The sequence below is a fragment of the Gallus gallus genome, chromosome 9, assembly GCF_016699485.2.
Source record: "Gallus gallus isolate bGalGal1 chromosome 9, bGalGal1.mat.broiler.GRCg7b, whole genome shotgun sequence".
NCBI lineage: Eukaryota > Metazoa > Chordata > Aves > Galliformes > Phasianidae > Gallus > Gallus gallus.
In genome coordinates, this window is record NC_052540.1 from 13,143,141 (window position 1) to 13,164,064 (window position 20,924).

At 45.6% G+C, this 20,924-nt stretch overlaps 1 protein-coding gene across 5 annotated transcripts in view; it reads left to right on the top strand.

Annotated features, from left to right (window-relative positions):
* FGF12 (fibroblast growth factor 12) overlaps positions 1–20,924 on the top strand; it is a 189,397-nt gene that overhangs the window by 109,823 nt on the left and 58,650 nt on the right. For all 5 annotated transcript variants that reach the window (XM_015291371.4, XM_046898319.1, XM_015291369.4 and 2 more), the window contains 2 exons: positions 11,435–11,545; positions 18,194–18,297. In XM_015291371.4, coding sequence (XP_015146857.1) covers positions 11,435–11,545; positions 18,194–18,297 — 215 coding nt within the window. The remainder of the gene's footprint in view (positions 1–11,434; positions 11,546–18,193; positions 18,298–20,924) is intronic.

Below are 20,924 nucleotides of genomic sequence, written 5' to 3' on the forward strand. Positions count from 1 at the left end.
CAAAATGAAGTCAAGATTTTCTTCCTTTCCTTTTTCTTTCTTTGTTTCCCACCATCCTTCCTTCCTTGCTTTGCTGAATTCAGCATGAAGTTAGAATTTCAGCAGAGCAGATACTGCATATTTTGTCAGATAAGAGATCTATTACATGAAAACTCAACAGCCCAACTTGGGCAGTGAGGAGAGCAGAGCTGCCACGGGGGCCGGATGGGCAGGAAGGATCTCACTGCTGCAAGACACAAATGTGGTGATGCATCTCGCTGTGTTGAAGAACGAGTGCTAACTCACTCGGGCATATCTGCTCTCCTCCTTTCCCCTCCCAAATTGTGCATGCCAGGAGCTGCATTTGTTCATCCCTCTGGCATTTGGTCCGTTTCATGTGTTCCTTTGCTGATGGTGCGCGTGTTATTTTTGGGATTCCTTTACTACTGCACAGTTGAAGCCAAGCAGTGATTTGTTGTTATTAAAACGAAAGCAACGATTTTAACAAGCAAAACATGTCGGAGTTTGACATCCCTTTCATATTTGCAGACAGCTCGGCTTGGCAGGAGAAGGTGGCCAAGGGGGTAGAAGTGAGCAGTTTGGGTAAGCAGCCCCAAAGAGGCAGCCCTGACATCTCTGTGTCCTGCCAGCTGGATGGCTGTTTGCGCTCCTCCAGCCCTGGGGTAGCATCGCTGCCATGACTGGGTTGTTGTTGTACCTCAGCTCCTTACTTGGGCTGCACACACTGCAGCCTGTCAGGAAACTGTATCCTTACACTCCCTGATGTAGTGCACGGTTCGTCTCTATCCCCTAGCTAACAGAACTCTCTGTGTTTACACAGTATCCTTCCTGAGCATAAAGCAAACTGCTACATCTATTGTTTTCCTTTCCCTGCGTGTAGCAGAACCCTGAAATAACTCGGCCTTTCTGGAGGCTGCCTGTGCTTCGCATCGGGGTTGCAAGTTGCAGATGCACTTTGTTCTCCTCATCCAGTGAATGACGCTGGCAACGATTCCTGGAATCCATTGTTTGCAAAGGAGGATTTGTGCTTTGACTGGAGTTGGGGTCAATGTTCCTATTTTAAGAAAGGAAAACTTGAAATCTTTAAGTGTTTCATAGTGAAACAAAGGCAGAACAGAGCCAGGTCTTGGGGTTAATAGAACAAGCTCACTTAATTGATATTTATCTAGAACAACATCATTTGCTGCCCTTCCCCTTCTGGCTGCATGCATGGTTTCTTCGCTTAGCAGTTGCCACCCATATGGCCAGAACTGCCAAATAAATGCATTCCCTTCATTCCCCAAAGCAAAACTGTTTGCAAAAGGTCAAGATGTATGGGATTGCTGCAAGTGAAGCCAGGCTACAAAAAGCCAATCTGCGTCTTCCAGAAAATTGAAAAATGGAGAAATGAGCAGGAAGGCACAGCAGTGCTGACTCCCAGGGACTCCAGAGCCCGCAGGAGATGTGAGCGATGCACACATTGGCCCATCCACCGCCTGCCGGGCCAGCCCTTTCCCTGGCATGGGTCCCGTAACCAGATCTGGGTCTAATTGCTGCCTGCGTGCACCTCACATCTCAGTTATCGATCTTCAGCCATTTGTGCATGCATCCCTCAGGGGCTGACATCACGCTCTAGTGGGGATCGTCTGTGACAGTGGCTAAAAGAGCTGGCAGAGCTTGTGATACAGCCACCAGTGCTTTTCCAGTGTGACTGTATGCTCTTTAGGACAGTGTCTGCCTGCCAGACAGACTGAGAGAGCTGGGGCTGTTTGGCCTGGAGAAGAGAAGGCTTCGGGGAGACCTGAGATCTGAGGTGGCCTCTCAGTACCCAAAAGGGGCTGTAAGAAGGGAATAGACTCTTTAGCAGGGTCTGCTGTGACAGGGCAAGGGGAAATTGTTGCAGACTCAAAGGGAGGAGATTTATATTGGATATAAGGAAGAAGGCTTTTACAATAAGGGTGGTGAGGCACTGGCACAGGTTGCCCGGAGAGGTGGTGGGTGCCCCATCCCTGGAAACACCCAAGGTCAGGCTGGACGGGGCTCTGAGCACCTGATGGAGCTGTGGCTGTCCCTGTTCATTGCAGGGCACTTTGGACCAGATGGCCTTTAAAGGTTCCTTCCAATTCAAATGATTCTACAGTGAAACTCATTCCCAAGATGACAGCAGGGCAGGCAGGGGTGAACCTGCTCACCCCATTGGTGACCATGTGGTCATCCATTATGGGGAGCCTTAGGTGGAGGGAGGTGGGTCATGGCTGTCTCACACCATGAGCGTTTTCATTAGGTTGAAGGAATCTTTTGGCTCCAGTGCAAAATTTAAATTGTTTTGCGGGCAGATAAAGTGTATTTTCACAAAGCAGAAGGAAAGAAAGAAGAATTGGAGCCACATGTCAGGCTTTAACTGTTTTTAGCATGATCTTGCCCTTTGAAGTGTAATCTTGTTTCAGACCAGAGCGTCACAAGCATCACATTTTCTGTATGCACATTTAGATGTTGTGTAATATTTGTTGAAATTTAGTAATGTGCTAATTTTGGGTCCGAAATGCTCAGAAACTGCAATGGGAAGGCTTCAGCTGCGTTAGTGCAGTGAGGAAGACAAATCTCAGAACGTCGTATGTCTGATTCTAGCTTTGATTTTTTCCATGTCTCAGACTCATTACCTATTAAGTAAAGAAGTCCAACACCTCTCATCCCTTTGGAGAAATGCTGAGGTGCTGCATGGTGGATGCAGCAGGGATGGCTCTGCTCTGTCCCCATCTTTGCAGGGTGTGCATGCTGGGCTCAGTCTTCCCTCAGCCCCGGAGCTCTGCAGGCTGGGGGACACCCATTTGCTAAATACTCGTGCATGAATTTTGCTCCCGATGTATCTGCTTTGCAGCAGCCCACTTGGGGGCTGATCCCAGCCTGAGGAGAAGCTGAGCTCTTGGTCTCTTTATGGAGTCACGTTGCCACCCAAATGAAATGCACTCAGCGACTGTGGGCTCACACATAATATTTATGCTATCCTCTGTTTCGCTCTGGGTGAATATTGCTGTAATTTTGGCTAATTACACAATACGTCAGGAGAAATTGCAGGGTGTTCCTCAAAATAAATAATATATCTCATGTGCTCTGCTGCCCATACTTATGAGCACGCCTTAACCTTCAGTAGCCAAAGCACTGACTGTGCTGGGAAATGACAGCTTAGGAGCTTTAGCTACGACTTCTTTTCCATTAAAATTCTCATTTTTTTCCTGATATTCTTCACTTGAAAAGGCTCAGCTTGCATAAAACAGGGAACAGCCTTAGGACTCTCCTTGATGCTTTCAGTTCCTGTCAGGCTTTGGTTTTCTTATCAGAGCTGCAGTCAGTACAGGTGTATAAGATTGCACTTTAAGGGGAGATGCTGTGAGAACCTGACTGCTGCTGAAACACAGTGATCAGCAGAACAACAACCACGTCCTCAGGGAGTGGAAAACAATCCCGGCAGTGTAGCTGTAAGAAGAATTGGTTTTTACCTCTCTAGTCAGATAAAAGAAGTTTGTGGGGAGGAGAGGATTCCAATCCGGTGCAATATTTCATTCTACTTAAAATGAAACTTCAGCTTTTATCTCCAACTCTCTTAAAAGCCTTTTTTTCCTTGTTCCATCATGTTTCCAAAGAAAACATCTCAAAAGAAAAAAGTAAAAGTCCACCCATTTCTAATGTCTTTTTTTCCCCCCAGTAATGAGATGGAGTCTGTGGGCAGCTTCAGCTGCTCTCCCTCTGAATTATTGGGTAATTAAAATATTCAGCTGGCTAATTTCACCTTCAGCAGCAGCTCTGTGCCAATAGCTGGTGGCAGTTGGGCCATCAGCCTTCTTCCTCTTGTCATCCCTCTGCTTTCAGGTGTGGTCTCATTGGAGACCGCTTCTGGCCCAACAGTGCTGGGAATGGTTGTGCCACCCCTCCCTAAATTGTATGCAGGTGCTGCCTGGAGTGGGCAGCTCATATGTTCTGTATGCTGGTTTGGTGTTTGCCTTCTATAGGGTTTTAGACTTCTTTGAGTCCCGGACCTGAGGTGGCTGTTGTGTGGGGTCAGGAGCTTGGGGACTGGGTGGGCTGTAGGGTGACAGCTGCTCGTGGACCCCCAGGCAGAGGGTGGTCTGGGAGAGGCATGCAGCAGTGGCCTTGTGGTGGCACCGCTCTTTTCCAGTGCTTTATGCGGGTGGCTTCTTTCTCTGCCCCTTACCTCATGCTTGTATTAATATCCCTCCAAAGCTGATTCCCAAGATATGGGAGCTCCTGAGTGAACAGCAGCGAATGCAAACACATCCTTTCCACCTACTCTACAAATGAGCAGTAGGCTTCCCTGGAGGGTCCCAGCTTTGTACAGCAAAGCAGGCGTCATGCAGAGGTTTCTATGTGTCTGGAGCTTGGTATAGGGGTGTGGGCAGGAGGCAGCAGTGCTGGAGGGCTGATTGCTGTTCCTCCTTGCAGACATGAGCACAGGAGAGGAAATCACTTCTCTGGATGCTCTTTTTTTGCCTACAAGGTGCCATTCTGCTCTGGTGACTCAGTGGCAGTGACAGGAGGTGATTGCTTTGATGGGTGCTGTCAGCGGCTCGAGCCCATCATCCCTCTGAGTTAGGGAAATGTCATTTTCGGAAGCTTGTCCTTCAAATGCAGAGGCCATCGCTGTCAGCACAGCCTGTTATTTCATGTAATGCACCCTGAAAACACCAGTTGTCTCTCGGTAGTTATTAGTCCTGGGTGGAGATTTGCACTTGAGATGAGTAAATACATGAGTGTATCACGCAGCCCTATTGTCCCGGAGTCATTTTCTTCTCAAAATAAATTCCCTGTAATTGGAGGGTGCCTCCAACCTTGTAATCACGATGGACTGGAGCTGGGCACGGCCTTTGTTCTGCATCCCTGGGAGAGCAGCTGGGATCAACTGCCTGGTGATGCTGGGGGCATTTTGCCCATCAGGACAGATTCCTTAGCATCATTCGGTTGCTCTGTTTACACCTCTGCACCCCCAGGCCAGCTGCTTGTGATGGAGCACATCCTTCTGGTCGCAGTCATTTTGCTGCCATTTTTTTGCTATGGGAAAACACTTTATGGTGCTGGGAAATGTCCTCCTTGCTTCCCCATCTGGGTGGCATCAGTGAATCATAGTCATGAGCTGAGATACAGAACTTACGCCGACAGCGATGCGTTTAATTGGAGACAATCACTTACTTAATTTTAACTCCAAACACCCAGGAGAACTTAGCAGCTTCTGGGTGGGAGCAAAATAAAGCACGTTTTTCTCCTGCAGCTTTTCATCTTTTTCTCCCCAAGCTCCATGCTGACGCCTGTCACCATAGTAATCTGCATGGAGCTTGCTGATGCATTTGCGTGCTGAGTTAGTGCAAGCCTTCGTTAAGTCTGCTTCCACAGGGAGGTTTTGGTGCTCATCTCTGTCAGTGTGTGTTTGCAATAGTTGGCTTATTGGGTGTTCTGGAACCTGTCCTTTGCAGAGGAGAGGAACTGCAGTTTCCGTGGTGGCACTGTACCTGCGGAGCTGATCTCAGTAAATTAGGAGCGGTTTATACCCTGACTTGAGTGCTGGGTTTGCTGTGGATTTGAGTGTGGTTGAGTGAGTCATAAATCAGCCTCCCAGTGTGACAGCCGCAGCCCAAATGGGGGAAAAATGAGCATAATGGGATGTGTAAGTTCCAGGCTCAAATGCTTAATTGCAAAACACAAACGTTCAGAAAACATCTAGGTGAAATGTGCTCCTGAGCTGTGTTACAGGTGCCCTGGTTGCAGTCACATCCTCAGCAGAAGTGTTGCATGGGCAGAGAGGGCAGACAGCAGCACACCCAGCTGGGATCAGCCCAGCACCAGAGATGCTTTCTCCTTCACCAGTCCAATGTGCTTTGCAGTGCAGCGGGTGCTGGCTGGGCTGGTTCAGAGTCCCAGACAAATTTACTGTGCTGAGGACAGGTGGAGGCATTGAGTCAGTGTGTCCTGCTACAGCAAACAAACAAGCATGTCTCCTGCCAAAATTATTCAGTGGTACCTTCCTGCTACCTGACTGCAGGTTGATGGATGTAAAATGGCTGCTAACTGGCCAAGTGAGAGGAGTCTTCTGCTGCCTGGCAGCTTATTGTGTGGAGAACAGTAACCACGGAGCTTCATTTGAAGCCATAACCAGCGCACGGGACCTCTGACACCCAATGCAGAGTGAATTTAGAAGCAGTTCTGCACCAGCACCCTCCAGTCAAGGCTTGCTTGTCAGCCAGAGCATTGCTGTGGATTGCAGGAGCCCCTGGAGCCAGTGGCTGCAGTCCCTGAAAGGTCGCTAAGCCCTTCATCTTTTCAAGAGGCTACTGAAACCCAGCCCTGCTGAGATCCTCCCGTTAGCTCAGTGAGCTCAGGTTAAGGTTAGTCCTGTAAATGTTGTCTGGTTGAGTTTCTTCAGGTCTCTCAGTCCGGAGCCTCAGTTAGATGCGTCACAGTGAGGCAAGGTGCCCTGGGAATTGAAAGAAGTGGGGCCATGCAAACTGCCCTCCAAAAGGTGGGTCAGCTGCGAGTCAGTTGTGCCCTATTCTGTGGTTCTCCACAGCTCAGGGTCCAGATTGGTTTGAGCCACCCTGTAGTGCATGATGGTGGTTGTAAGGTTTAAGGTTCCTGGGGTTCACGTTGCAGCACATGCCCAGTTCACATTCGTACTGCACTTTGCTGATAACAGTAAGCAACACCATGCTCTCAGCAGGGCTTTGCTGAATGCAGCATTGGGTGCAGCATTCTCTCCGCGTTAAGAGGAATTATTTTGCTTGTGTGCTTTCCGTTTTGCAGTTATGAGGTGAGTTGTGTGTTCAACTTTACAGGGGAATTGCCAAGTCACAGCCTGAACCAACAGTTGAGCACCAGGTGAGAAGGTGTGGCTAACCCAGGGAGCTCAGCTGCAAGTAATGCACCTGAATGCACAGAAGGGGTTGAGCCAGGATCCACCCCTTCTTACCCTCACTTAAGAGTTAGCAGCTGAGGGAGTAGTATCTCTCTAGCTAGGGGTTATGCTTTTCTTAAGCTGTCACTGGTCATTGGAAGAGGTAGGTAAACTTTCATTCTTTTTTACCTGCTATTGCTCTGTGGGATTTGTAGCCTTCTAAAAGGTACCGTCATTGCCTTCTGTGCTGTATGAACTTATAGAGCAGAAATGAAATAAGAGATAATTAAAGAGCCAGTGATATTTCTAATAAAAAATTTTTCTCCCAGTAACTCTACCAGAGCTCCTATGCTTCCCTGTGGGATATGGTAAATACCTTCAGTAGTGCTTGTGTTTGTGGGGAGTGTGATGCTGTTGGAGGGCTGATTTGTGTGTGAGTGCCCTGCACCTTTCATGTCCTTTGGGAAATCCCAGAGGATGGAACAGGCTGCTGCCCAGAGAGTTGGTGGAGTTGCTGTCCCTGGAGGTGTTTGAGAGCTGTGGAGATGTGGCACTGAGGGATGTGGTGAGTGGGTGTGGTGGGATGGGCTGGGGTTGGACTTGGTGATCTTACAGGTCTTTCCAACCTTAGTGATTCAATGACAGTTACTATACAATATAGTGGTAGGAAGCATAGCAGCCTGTGGTGGATGGAGATGACCTGAAGGCCCAGAAGCAGAACAGCTGAACTGAGTAACACCAACATCACGCTATTGTTTTGATAGCAAAAGGGAGATCAGCGATCAGATTGTTAGTCTCAGCTGTATCAAGGGGTCAGGAAGCTAAAAGCAAGGCTTGCAGAGCTGCTGAGCTTCTCCTGTGCAAAGGAGAACAAACAGGATGCCTGTTGGGGAGGTGTGATTTGTTGGTTATTGAGTGACTGCTTTAAGAAGGGTGAGCAGCTGAAGGCTGTGTCTTCACTCTAGGGGAAAAAAAAAATAAAACAGCCTGATAGATGGGCAGAGCCGTGGCTTAGCTCTTGCCTTCTGGTATCCTTGGGCTGTTCTGCTCTGTGACCGTGGCCATTGGGGGTGTTTTGTGGGGGTGATTTTCCCCTGTACCTTTGGGGAGCACCATGTTTGAAGGATTGGAGTTCACTGGCTTGGTGTAAGGAGTGGCTCTGCTGCGTTTCCTCTGGCTAACCCACCCTGAACAGCTGTGTGAGCTGCCAGAGCAGGATCCCTTATGTGAGCATCCTAAAACACAATGGCTTATAAAATAAGGACAAAAATATCCCTTGATATATCACATGGGAATCTTAATAGCTTGGGGGCTGCGTTGGGAATGAATGCTGCGTAGAAGTCTCTTGTGTTCAGACTGTACTTTGAGATCAAGGCAGTCATAACTTCTTCCTTAAATCCATTCTGAAACGCTTGTTTTTGTCTTTAGGGAGCTGCTAAGTTACAGATGAAGTCTTGTCCTTGTTAGTTTAGTTCTGTTTCTGTGGGGGAAGCTGATCCTGTAGCAAAGCAGGAGAGTGTAGAGGAGCTTGAGTAGGAGAAGTAGGTTTATCCTGAGTAGTATTGTGCAGTATTGCTCCTTTAGAGGTACTGAGGTCCGAGTTCCCCTTAACTATACGATGGTGAGGTTAAAGAGTAGATTCTGAGTGATTCCTGGTGAATTTTGTGAGTTATAGAAAGAAAATGGTAATGGAGGGGATTGTACTTGGCTGTGCTGCAATTTTTTCTCTGCTCTTTATGGCTTGTTCTGTCTCCTATTGATTATAGTTTGGGGGCAGTATTACTGGGGGAACTCAGACAAAATCTAAGGGTTACGGGCTTTCTTTTTCCTCCCACTGTTTATTGAAGCACTGGGAATATTGTCTGCAAGGAAGAATTGTTCTCTTCCGTATCTCACTGCTAAACTGTGGAAAACTTTCTTTCCATTCTGTTGTCTTTCTGCCGTGTGTTATTCTGCCTGTCAGGGTGTTCCCCCATCCTTAAGCGACCAAGAGAGTTGCTGATTGTGTTTGCTTCTAAAAACAAGCAAACAAAAAATCACTGAGAATTTCCACGTGATTGCTGCAGCACAAGGGGTGGTAATGCTGGAAGACTCTGATAACATTGCTGTTCTCTGGGGTTGGAAAGAGGTGATGCTAAGATACATGACTAAAGTGAAGAGTCTGGAAAGAGCCAAGTGTGGAGTTGTGCCTTTGGGTTGGCTGGAATAATGCTACTCTGTGATTATACGCTGCTCTTCAAGCAAAAACTCTGGGCTGAGCTTTGGGAAGAAGGATGGGGGCATCCTTGGTCCTTGTTAGAAGCAGGCTTCACATTGGGGGTCTGGAAGAGGCTTTGTTTGCTGATGCTGCAGGGCTTCCTAAATGAGTCTGAAGTGCAGGGATGCTGCTGCAGAAAGGGCTTTCAGCAGGGCAGAGACAGGAAAACCAGTACTGTCACTCTGCATGAGGGACAGAAGGAACATGTTAGTTTTGTGTGTGGCTTACTGCTCTGTTTCGCTCCCTTTGAGCTACTGTGAGCTTAGGAGTGACCCTCAAACTTCAGCAGACAGGCCAGAAAGAAGAGCACGGAAGAGAAGGCTTCTCCTCCAACCTGTCCCTTGGCAGGCATTGACTCAGAAAAGCCCTGGTCTATGAGGCAGGCAGTTGTTGGAGCCTGAGTCAGACCTGATTGTGTGTTTGTCACGTCAGTGATGAAGGGACGCTGGGGCTTTGCCCCTGTGTTTTCCTATAGTGTCAGCCTTGTGGTACAGCCCTGTTTCCATCTATAGCATGGATGGGGGGAGGTCCTGGTGCTGTTTTGATAAACTCTTAAGGTGACGATAAGCTACTAATGGTGAGAAGCTTTGCTCTGTGTGGTACTCAGTAGGCTGCTTAGTGTAAGTGGGAGAGGTTTGCATGTCCTTACAAAATGATTTGGGTGATTCAAGTATAGCTTGGACCACAGAAGACGTAGGCCTTTTGTCCTGTAGCTAAATCATCTTCCCAAGGAAGGAGATAGGGCTGTTTTCATCTCCACTCCCCTTATCCTTCAGGGGATTTCAGGCAAGGTCTTCCCCCTTCCCCAGCACACTGAGAGCTTCAGGCTGCAGGAGTGTCTCTAAGCATGTCCTGCTGGGAGCTCTTCCATTTTGTGCAAAGTACTTAAACATGAAAATTTAACGAGAGTAAAAATGAGGCTGAGACTCATTCAGGGACTGAAGCATCGGTCTCCTATTGGGGAATGCCTAATAGTGCCTTTATTATTATTGTAGTATTAGATAAAAGGGAGAAAAGGGACACGTTGGAGGAGGGTGGAGCGTTCAGCTGTGCCTGAGAATACAGCTTTGCATTCCCTTCCTTCTTGAATCAAGTTCCTGTGTCCAACAAAACAGATCTTGCATTTTGGAAGGAACAAAGCAAAATGCTTACTTTCAAATGGATATATTTCACTTCAGTTGACATGTGCTCTTAGTAGATGGCCAGTGTGAGCGTACTTATTGTCCCAGAGCTGTGAATCTTGCTGGGAAAATGCCTTCCTGCAGTCTACACCATTTGGGTTACTATGAAATCACTTTCTAAGGCAGCACGGACACCAGCTGGTGCTGATTTATTCATTGCAAGCACGTGCTTCTATAGATACAAAATAGGACCTGATTCTTCTGGGGGCTGATGGAGGGGTCCCCAAAGCTGCAATCCTTTACAGCCATCCACCCTGCTCTCCCTGCTGGCTGCGGGGTTTGGCTGGAAGAAATCTGGGCTGAGGGGCCCTGTCCTCACCTAGAAGTCAGTGCAGGAATGTTGGGGATGGAGAATCCTGGTGGGGCCACTTTATTTCTGTTTGACCAGTGGGCCCTGCTAATGACAATGGGCGATTCTCATCTGCCGGAGTATGTGGCACACATTTTTTGGGAGGGAGGAACATATGGGATTTGAAAACAGAGGCGTTTCAGGTGCCCATAAATGCTTCAGAGGTCATTTTTGGAGGTGTCTCGCATCTGTTCCTTTTAGGAATTTTGCTCCCCGAATCCCACACAGTTGGATTGGTGCAGCCTGATTCAGTGCTCAGTTACTTTGGTTTTACACTGCTGTAATAACATCAATTTAAACAGATTTTCAGTGGCATAAAACTGGAGCGACACGATAGCGAATCAAACATAGAAACCGAGCGAGTTGCCTTCACAGGCAGAATAAGAAACAATAAGTGCATTCCTTGCTACACTGCCAGCAAATTTGCTTCTAAACGAGAGGCATATTCAGAATACATAAGCTGTCTAAAGACTTTCATTTGGTAGATAACTTTCACCGAAGCGGTGTTGCATAAATCTGGTACTTTATGCTGTACCAACTATGCCTTGCATTTTACCTGCTCATCCGATCTCCATTTTATTTGCCTGTATGTCTGTGTATATATGAATATTTTACAACCCCTCTTGAAAGGAATTGCAGAAAGCTGTCTTACTTCCAAACACTTTATTTACTCAGGGCTTAATGGGGGCCCGTACAAATTGGGTCTCTTGCTTCATGTTTGGTATATCTAATAATAATTTTTTTTAATTATATATATTTTTCTTTTGCAGAACCCCAGCTGAAGGGAATTGTGACAAGGTTATTCAGCCAGCAGGAATACTTCCTGCAGATGCACCCAGATGGTACAATTGATGGGACCAAGGACGAAAACAGCGACTACAGTAAGAAAAATTAGCCTGTTTTGCAACCCAATTACAATCAAATGCATCACCTAGTGGGTCTTGCTTGTGAAGCTTCATTTTAGAAAAGATCAAATTAGGAAGAAGCCAGCTGTTTTCTGCACATTTTTTTTCTATCTATACTTCCCCTTTAAATCTTGCCTGTATAATTTCATATGTTTCCTCTCCAATCTTGTTCCCTCCCGCCCCAATTCTGTAACTGCCATCTGGGTGGGGTGGAGAATAAAACCCATGATTTGAACTACTGCCAGAAGAGAAAGGAGATTATATTTATACACATGCCACATGGGTAAAGGATGCAGGGAATTCTCTTTCCAAGGAGAAGAGGAGATAATTGCTTTTGCTATTTTATCCTGAAAAATTCAGCAAGCATCGGGAATTTCCAAGCTGGAGAAATCCAGCTGTTCATCCAGGTCTCCTGCTTTGAGGTTGAGGTTATTGGATGTCCTTTCCAAATGAGGTTTGCTTCCAAAACCCTGCTCAGAGGGGTTAGATTCATACTGTCCACCAAAGGTTAGCAAAGTGCAATGGAGCCATGTGGATTTAAAAGTGATGCTCATGTGCAGGAGCCGTGGTGGTTTAAACCAGCCACTAGCCTATAACCCTATGTCAAAAGAGGTATTTTTCTCAGTACCAAAGCTCCTTGGAAGGTTAAAAAAGATGCAAGGTGTTTTCTATGATAGTTCTTCATTTCACAGGTGTAAGATGGACAGTTCTGAGAGGGTGGAAATAAGCTCAGATCCTTGGTGCCAGAAATTGTATCAACAGAGTAGGACTCAAGTCATTATTTGGATCAGTCCACGTTGGGTTGAAGTTCCATATGCCACTGTACATCATGTCTTTCCCAGTCGCTCCTAGAGATGAACAAAAGTTGCTGAGTGTATTTAGAGGAACTGATAGAAGAAAACTTCAGACACTTGGTAGCAGGAGTAACCTACTTTAGGGACCAATCATGTTCTTCTAACAGAAGCTCCTAGCTGGATTGAAGGCGCAACTCTTTCAGGAATGTGGGGTCTGGGATGCAGGTGGGGGTTTTACACATGGTGTAATGCTGCTAATAGGGTGTTGGCATCCACCCATGTGGGTGCACTGGGACAGGAGTGCAAGATAGGTGCAGCCCCATGTCTGTGGTGCTTGCCCCAGCCCCAGGGAGCTGGAGTGTAGGGTGCCATGGTGTTCTGCTGCATCTGGCTTGGGGACGGAGCAGTGTGCAGTCTGTAAGGATGTCAAGTGAAATCATGAGAGGCTGGCAGAGCCTCTGGGAAATGAACCAAGAGAAACTGGAAACCTGACCTGGAACATCCTGTGAGCATCAGGTTTTAGTTCTGCATCATGCGTTTGTGTTTAACAAACGAAACGCCACAAATTAATGATCATAAAATTCCAATTGATGTGGGAGAAGAACAGCGTATGGACAACCTCCCCACACTCCTGTACACCTCTTACTCTGCAGAGACCTGAGCCTTCCTACAAGAAGGCTGGCCTTGGGTTTTCTCAGGCAGACACCAACACACGATGAGTTCAGTGGGCTTTAGTGAGTGAGTAATGAGCCAGTGCAGGGTGGTATTAGCTGCTTTTTTTTCAAAGGAGGAAGACATAGGATGTTTTCAATCTGCAGAAAATCCCATTGGAGGCCTATTTGTCATCTGGCATGCAAAGAGCTGCTAGAGATGGCAGGGATTCATTACCCTCATCTATCAGTGAGGACTGAACAACAAAGTAATGGGCTTAAACGGAAGCAGAGATGAATTTGGGTAAACAGCAGAGAAAAAGAAAATGTAAGGACAGTTCTGCAATATTTCAGGCTGGCAGAGGAGACAAGGGAGGCTGCTTCTGGCCCTTCCTCAGTGGGCACAAGAGCAACCTCCTGCCTCTATGTGACTGAGGTTAGCCCCACATCACCCAACCAGTTCTTATTTATGTCAGAAATGTCAGAGATCAGATTGGCAAGGTGCTAAGTACTTGTGAGCCTCTTCCACTCCATCTTCTTAATTGGAAATAGATGGACTGAAGGGTGCTTCTAGAGTGTCAATTCTTCTGGTGAGATGACAGCCCTACCTGGGCAGCGTGGTGGCACAGGAGGCCCATGGCTGTAATGTGCCAAGCCCATTGCTCAAAGTCATGGGCTGTGCAGGAAGGTTTGGTGCATAAAGGGGCATTTGAAGTCTTTGGGAGAATACAGAGGTCAAACAATCCCCCATGTCCTGACCTTAGGGGATATCGGAAGAGAAAAATCTAATCTGATAGTATTTGGTTCCTGAAAATGAGAACAAGTACGCTTTATTCAGTTCTATTTAACTTTTGACTGCTTGCTCTCCTTAAGAAATCTTCAGTTTAAGTCAGTGATTTATGTGATATGAAGCTTCCTGTTATAGCTTCAAAACAAAATCACGTTTTTACTTTGGAAATAACAAAACATGAAGCATACATTCTCCTTTTTCTGTTCCTTTAGGTCTCTTGAATTTTGACCAGGAAAAAAAAAAAACACGCAAGGGTGTATTCAACTAAGTGAACAGCTGCAGACTTGCTTCACTGGTATTTTCTGCTTTAAAATATTTATCCAGAACACTCCTGGCCAGCTATTCAGAAGCCTGCACTGTATTTCTGTGCAGAACTCATCAAAAATAGATAAACGATATTTTCCCCTCCCTGGAGAGGTGTTGGTTAACTCACTTCCACTGTCAGAGAAAGATGCTCTTGATGCTCACAGCAGGTCCTTGCCACCACGCATTGCCGCGTATTCTCTGTTCAGAAGTCATCTTCACGCAATTAAATGCCCAGTGGATGCCATGTTCCATACATTGACTCTGTGTGCTGTATCCACACACTAATTATTTGAATTACCATTATGAAAGTTTAATTTTTTTTTGTGGAATGCATTAGGTTGGTTTACTCTGGCAAAATAAACATTTCAAATGAGATGGCGATGTGTCCCTTAGATACATCTGACACAACTAAAAGTTTAATAAAAATCCAATTATTTATATAAGAGGAACTGGTAGTATTTAAGCAATTTTAAAGTGAATTATCTATCTGGTTTCCATTTTATTAGGTGTTCTTGAGAGGCTGTTGGTATTTATTCTCTACCTCTTCTTTAAAGACAAGGGGGGAAAAAAAGACCAACTGAAGCCAAGTTCTAATGGCATTTGAATGGGAATCCAGCCAGCTTCCCGCAAAACAGTGCTTGGGACATCTGTTCTTACACCATGCAGCTAGAGGCACCCTATCTTAATATAAGCGAGAGGACAGATTCTCTTCTTACTTTTATTGGGATATATGAAGAATTTTCTGTAAACAAGTTAGCTGAGACCCATAATCAAGTAAGCATTCAGAGTTTATAAAGTGTGATGCATCTGATAAACTGCTATGATCAATGTGTTTGTGGCCAAAGGGTTTAGCAGTGGACTGTGATAAAAGTGCTATAATCAATAAGCGTTGTCAGGTATAAATCTAGTGGTGGGAGAAGATGGTAAAATGTAATGACAGCATCAGCAGAAGCACATGATGTCTTATTTTTTCTATCTTCTGCATGTAAAACTAAAGAGTATGTCCATAACGCGTGGTTGCGTATGGCGTATAAAATTTAACTTCTGCAACAGAAGAAAAGTGTTTTTTTATATTTTTTTATTACTTCAGACCTCTTAGAGTAGAATCATTAAAGTCATTCTATGATTCTAATCAGCAGAATCATTAAGGTCAGAAAAGACCACTAAGATCATCTTGTCTAACCCCAACCCATCACACCATGCCCGCTAACCATGTCCTTTAGTGTCACATCTCCATGATTCTTGAACACCTCTAGGGATGGTGACTCCCCCACCTCCCTGGGCAGCCTGTGCCAGTGCACCACCACTCTTTCAGATAGGAGTGTTTTCCTTAAACCCAACCCGAATCTTCCATGGTACAACTTGAGGCTGTTCCCTCTTGTCCTATTGCTGTTACCTGGGAGAAGAGGCTGATCCATGCCTCACTCCTACCCCCTTTCAGGGAGTTGTATAGAGCATTAAGGTCTCCCCTGAGTCTAGTGGAGTAGACCTAATAGTTGTACCCTACTGCAGGTAGTCATCTTCGCCAACCTTATATCTGGTATTTCAAGTTAAGCAGGACTTTTTTTTTCCCTGGCACAAAATGAGACATTTACTTTTAAGGTTGATTGAGGTTTTTCCCCACGTTTTTACATTCTTGTAAGAAAGCTTACAAGCTTTGAAATCTGTTCCAAAACAAACAGGATGAAATATTCATTTAAAGCATGACAACAAAAGGCTTTAAGTTATTCCGAGATTTTTAATGATTTGATTGCTGAAACTGTTCTGAGAACTTGCAGAGTTTTGATTGACCCCCAAACACTTTCAATAGAAGGAAGCGTTTGCTGCATAAAACTACTTTGGCTGTCAGTCAGCCCTGTCAGATGCGTGCCCTTCAGCTTGCCTGCCTGCCCACTTGCTTCCCTACTCTGTATCGTGTTGTAGGAGATGCTCTGCCATGCCTGCAAGCCATGATTGTGAGCTGTGGGACCAAGGGAGCTTGGGAGCTGGCAGTGCTCTTCCTAATGTCATACAGCACAGTGGGATTATTGGTGTGCTCTTCTAGCATGCACTTGTGGAGAAAAGAGAGTTTTGGACATGGAGGTACTTCCAGGTGGAACTTCTCCCCACTAATTCTGGGCATTATCACCCCACTGCCTAATGAATGCTTTGGATGGTCTGTCACAAGTTTTCTATGAAAGACAAATTGGCTGTACAGAAAGAATGATGATGCCCATTTTGCTTCATTATTTGTAGTAACATGCTCCATTTTTCAGTGGGGAAAAATTAGGGAAGGGAAATTGCTTATAAATAGACTTGTTAAATACAGAGGGTTTTAGACCTTCCTAGTAGTGAGAAATTGATTGAAATATAGGCTTGCCTTGGTTACTGTGCTCCTCAACAGTAGAATTATGTTGTAATGCAGCTTTTTGGTGCCCAGTAGCTACACTGGGGCATGTTTGTCTCCTCTTGGAACACTGTAAGAGTAGTGCACTTGTTGTTCAAAGACCAATACTGAACTTCGTATGCATCTGCTGAAGCCCTCTGCTTGCTTCGTATGTAATAGGCACTGATTTTGGTAAGGCTTTAGCATGCATTTTGATATTTCACTGAAGATGGTGCTTATAACTGTAAGAAGTTGTGCAGTTTCTGGGAATTTAGCAAATCTCTTGTGATCTCCACCACTGTTTGCAAGGAAGCAACAATTTTATTTATTTTTTTACTACTTTTCTCTTCATACTTGCTATAAATGTTTTCCTCTTTAAAAGGGAATCACAACCACTTTTGTCTCATCCCCTCTGCAGTAATTCACACAAAGGAAGTTCTGGAGAACCATTTCATGATGGAGTTAAATCCACGTTACCTGGCATGTGTGTGTCTAACAGGTCTCCTTGGAGAGCGATGTTGGCATTGAGTTGGATTTGAGTTCTTCCATCATACCAACTTCAACAGCAGCCTGACCTGGGGAGCTGCAGCAGTTTGACTGGGACATTTGAGCAAAAGCTGCTTTTGCCTTCAGTGCTGATGTTAAATCAATGGTAGCACATCACAGGGAAGGAGAGGCTAGGAGATGACACAGAGAGGTCTGCTTCTCCTGCAGCTGTTATGGGAAGACCTCTTTGTGCTATACTTGCTATAGTGTCAGGTGTGGAAGTTTGTAAATGGTCTATAAAATGGATCAGTTTGAGGATTATGTCCTTTCAGTCAGCTGGGAAATAGGAATGTTTCATTGTGCTCTGTCACTCAGTCCTTCTACGCTCTGCCTACTGCTGATGCTCCACTGGGCTCATTCAAACATCCCAGTCGGTTTTAGAGGTTTCAAGCAGACTTCTACAAAACAAACAAACAAAAAAAGCACCGAAGTATTAAAAAGACACAAGAAATGCTTAATGAATGTGGAAGAGGCAGTCTGAATTAACGACTAGGAAACAAGAAAAAACTGCCATTCCAGGGCAGTTGTGTAGGAAGAGACCTTGAATGAAGCATTCCCATGTTTCTGCTTGACCCTGTTCCTGTTTTCCCATATCCTGTGCAATGCCCAGGGCAGAGTCCAGTTAGCTCTTCACAAGCTGAAGCACAAGGTCCCTGCAGCACCTGGGTGCTCTTGTCGTACAGATCTCAGTGGGAACAAAGCCATGCTAATGCCTGACTGTTCAGTCTATCAGTGCTGACAGTCCTCTCTCTTTTGAGCCCCTTAGAAATGCAGCAAAAGCCTGACCATACGTTAATGGGTATGCTTACAGGAAAGGGCTTTCATTGAGATCCAGGGGTTGTTTGGAATCAAGCAATAGGAAATAATTGGCAGGAAGTGGCTGCAGTGCTTTAGTCATTAGGATGGCAGTAAAATTGAGTTCTGAAAGGTCGTATCTTCCATCCTATCTAGCGCTGCTTCTGAATGAGGAGCAGAGCTCAGGTCAGGTCTGCATCTCTTCTTCTGTCCTTTTTATAAACTGCTTTCAGCATCAAAGCTATGGCTGCAGATCCTTCACGTAGCTGGAACAGGACTTGTTTCCAACTCAGGACTGGGGTGGGCTGGCCCTGGGGCAAGAAGCAGGAGCAGCCACATGAGCTGATGTCTCAGTAACTTTTGCTTTTCTTTCCTCAGCCCTTTTCAACCTAATTCCTGTGGGTCTTCGTGTGGTGGCAATCCAAGGGGTGAAGGCAGGCCTGTACGTTGCCATGAACGCTGAGGGCTATCTCTACAGCTCAGTAAGTACTTGCACCCCTGGTGGCTGGGTTTTGTAGGTGGGAGGGAGGACTTGGAGGCAGTCACATATTGGAAAGCCTGTAAAAGCAGGAGTGGTGGGAGCTGCTGCAAAGCCATGCAATATTCACTTCAAAGTGTCTCTGCGGAGCTTCGTGGTAATGTTTCCTGACCTGTGAAGATATAGTTCGCATTCCTTTGAGTAGTTACTTAATGTAGGTCACGTCGTAGAGGAGGTTTTGTGGTTTGCTGGTTATATTCTGGTTTCATATTTGTGAAATGGGATGGACCGAATGGAATTGCTTCTGAATTGCACCCAGAAAACTGATCATAGGTGGTGCCCTGATGGGTCATACTCTGCTTTTGACTGAGGTGTAAATCCACTGTAATAGACTGACTTCATTAAAATGGTTCTGGACTGTTCTGTTGGCAGTGCTTCAGCGGAGCAGAATTACCCTGTATTTGTGTGGTCTTTTTAATGCACATAAAAGATAAGTGAGGCATTTTTTACTGACTAATTCCCCTATAACTTTCTTAGATGGCATGAAAGGGCATGAGGTTATTCATAAGATTCTCATTTGAAGTAAGTAATTGATTTTCACATTGAATAATTGATTCAGTGATTTATTAAATATGGCAGCCCTTTGCCAGAAATTTTTATGCTTCAAATAACTTTGCTCTAGTTCTACATGGTAAGTAGTGATAGTTAATAACACACTTCTCATTTCTCTGCTTATGATATCTCTAAAGCGTATAGACAAGATTCTAATCTCATCTCCATTTGTGTAAATTTACAGCACAGTGATTCTGCTCTTGTCTCAGCATTTACTTTGCTTTAAAAGCGTACGTGAGATTGGAGATGGGACTGCTGAAAGGACAACAGCCTCTGTGGTGTGGGGTGTAAATGTTCATTTTCCCAGCCTGTGCACTGTGTACCTTCCCGTAAACCTGTGGACCATGCAGTGCTGTACCATGTATACAGACAAAGACAATGCTGTGTTCCTGGTCAGTTTTAAACCACTCACGTGTCTGGGAATTCCCCCCGTTCCCTTGGGAGCTAATAAAGCTCTTTCCCCAGCAGCTCGGGGTAGAAATGGCAAGTGGATGTGTTAGTATGCCTGGCGAGATAGGTCTCAAAACTGGCTGCTTGTCAAGAAGAGACAGAGAGATCAATCTGGATCTCTATGGATGCCAGACGTTTCCTGTTCTTTCATAGTCCAGTAAACATAAATGTCTGCCCCTAAATAAGTTATGTCAGTTTACTAACAATGAAAATCTTCTATTTTGTAAAGTGATCAGGGTCCTAAAAGTAGATAGATAATGCCAGGATATCTGCTATTCTTGTGAAATGTCTTAAAATACTTCAGATTGTACATTATTCAAATTAGAGTGGTTTAATGGGGCCCGCTTATTCCTAGCAACTGTGCGTATCTTAAATAGGATGGTTAAGCAGGGAAGACTAAGGATATGCTTTGATGGCCAGTGGTAAATGAAGTGCACCTCATTACACGCCATGGCTTGACAGCATCCAGCTCTGTCTAAACTAATACAAGAGTGAAGCTGTTTTTCATGAATATGATGTAAGGTTTCTGTTTGCAGCAAATGGATGCTGCTGTCCTATCTCTGCTTCAGGGAGATGGAACTTCCTAGGATGGATTTTCTTCTTGTACTGACTGGTGTCTCTGTCTTACCACAACACATCAATAAATGCACTGTGCTTTGGAGCAGGCCCCGAGATAAGAAAGAGGACAAGATAAGAAAATTTGGGGATAATACAGCCTGCTAGAAGCAGGGGGCATGGGTCAAGCCCCTCATACCATCAAAGACAAGAGATTAGATCAGGGTCCCATAAAAGAACTGGATGTGGCTGAGAAGAGCTCAGGCTGTCCAAGCAGCCTCTTGGATGCTGTAGCATTCCTTGTGGGGCCAGATCCCACTCCAAGCCAATGTTTGGCACGGCTGTGTCTGACTCAGAGACTGTGCTGGGGAATTGCTTTGGCAGCACTGACAGTCTGCTCCCCTCTGGGGCGAGCCAGCCACGGCCATGCCGCCTGGACCCGACTGCTGCCCACACCAAAGGACATGTTGTCCCTGTTCCCTTGCTCAGCAGACCCTAAACTACAGCTTTGGACTAGCTTCCTTTGTTGTTATGCTTGCACCTGCTTTTTCCCTAGCCTTTTCTGAGAGATTTCTGAAAAATGGGTCAATATTCCCCATAGATATTGTTCACTCATGTAGATCCATTGATAAATGAACTTTTCCTGCTGCTGGGCAGCCCCACCTGCTGTCTCTCCCAGACTAGCCCTGCTAAGACTTCTTGTAATGCTCTCAAACCTGGAACTGCTTCCAGATAAAACACAACTGTCTGGGGATGTGCTGCTTCTTGCATTTTCTCCTCCTCTAGAACCCAGGTTTTCTGCAACTGTAGCTGAATGCATTGCCGCTGCAGGGTTTGGTTGTTTGGGGTTTTTTTGATAGTACTTAATCTGTGTGTGCCAGCTGGGACCTTGGCTGACATCCTCTGCACTTGATCAAACCAGAGGCTATTATCAGCTTGGTCTTGGAGATGGTTTGTGCCAGGTCCTTCTCAGTGTGGGCTCTTGAATGAATGAGTTTAGAATAAGCAGCCCTT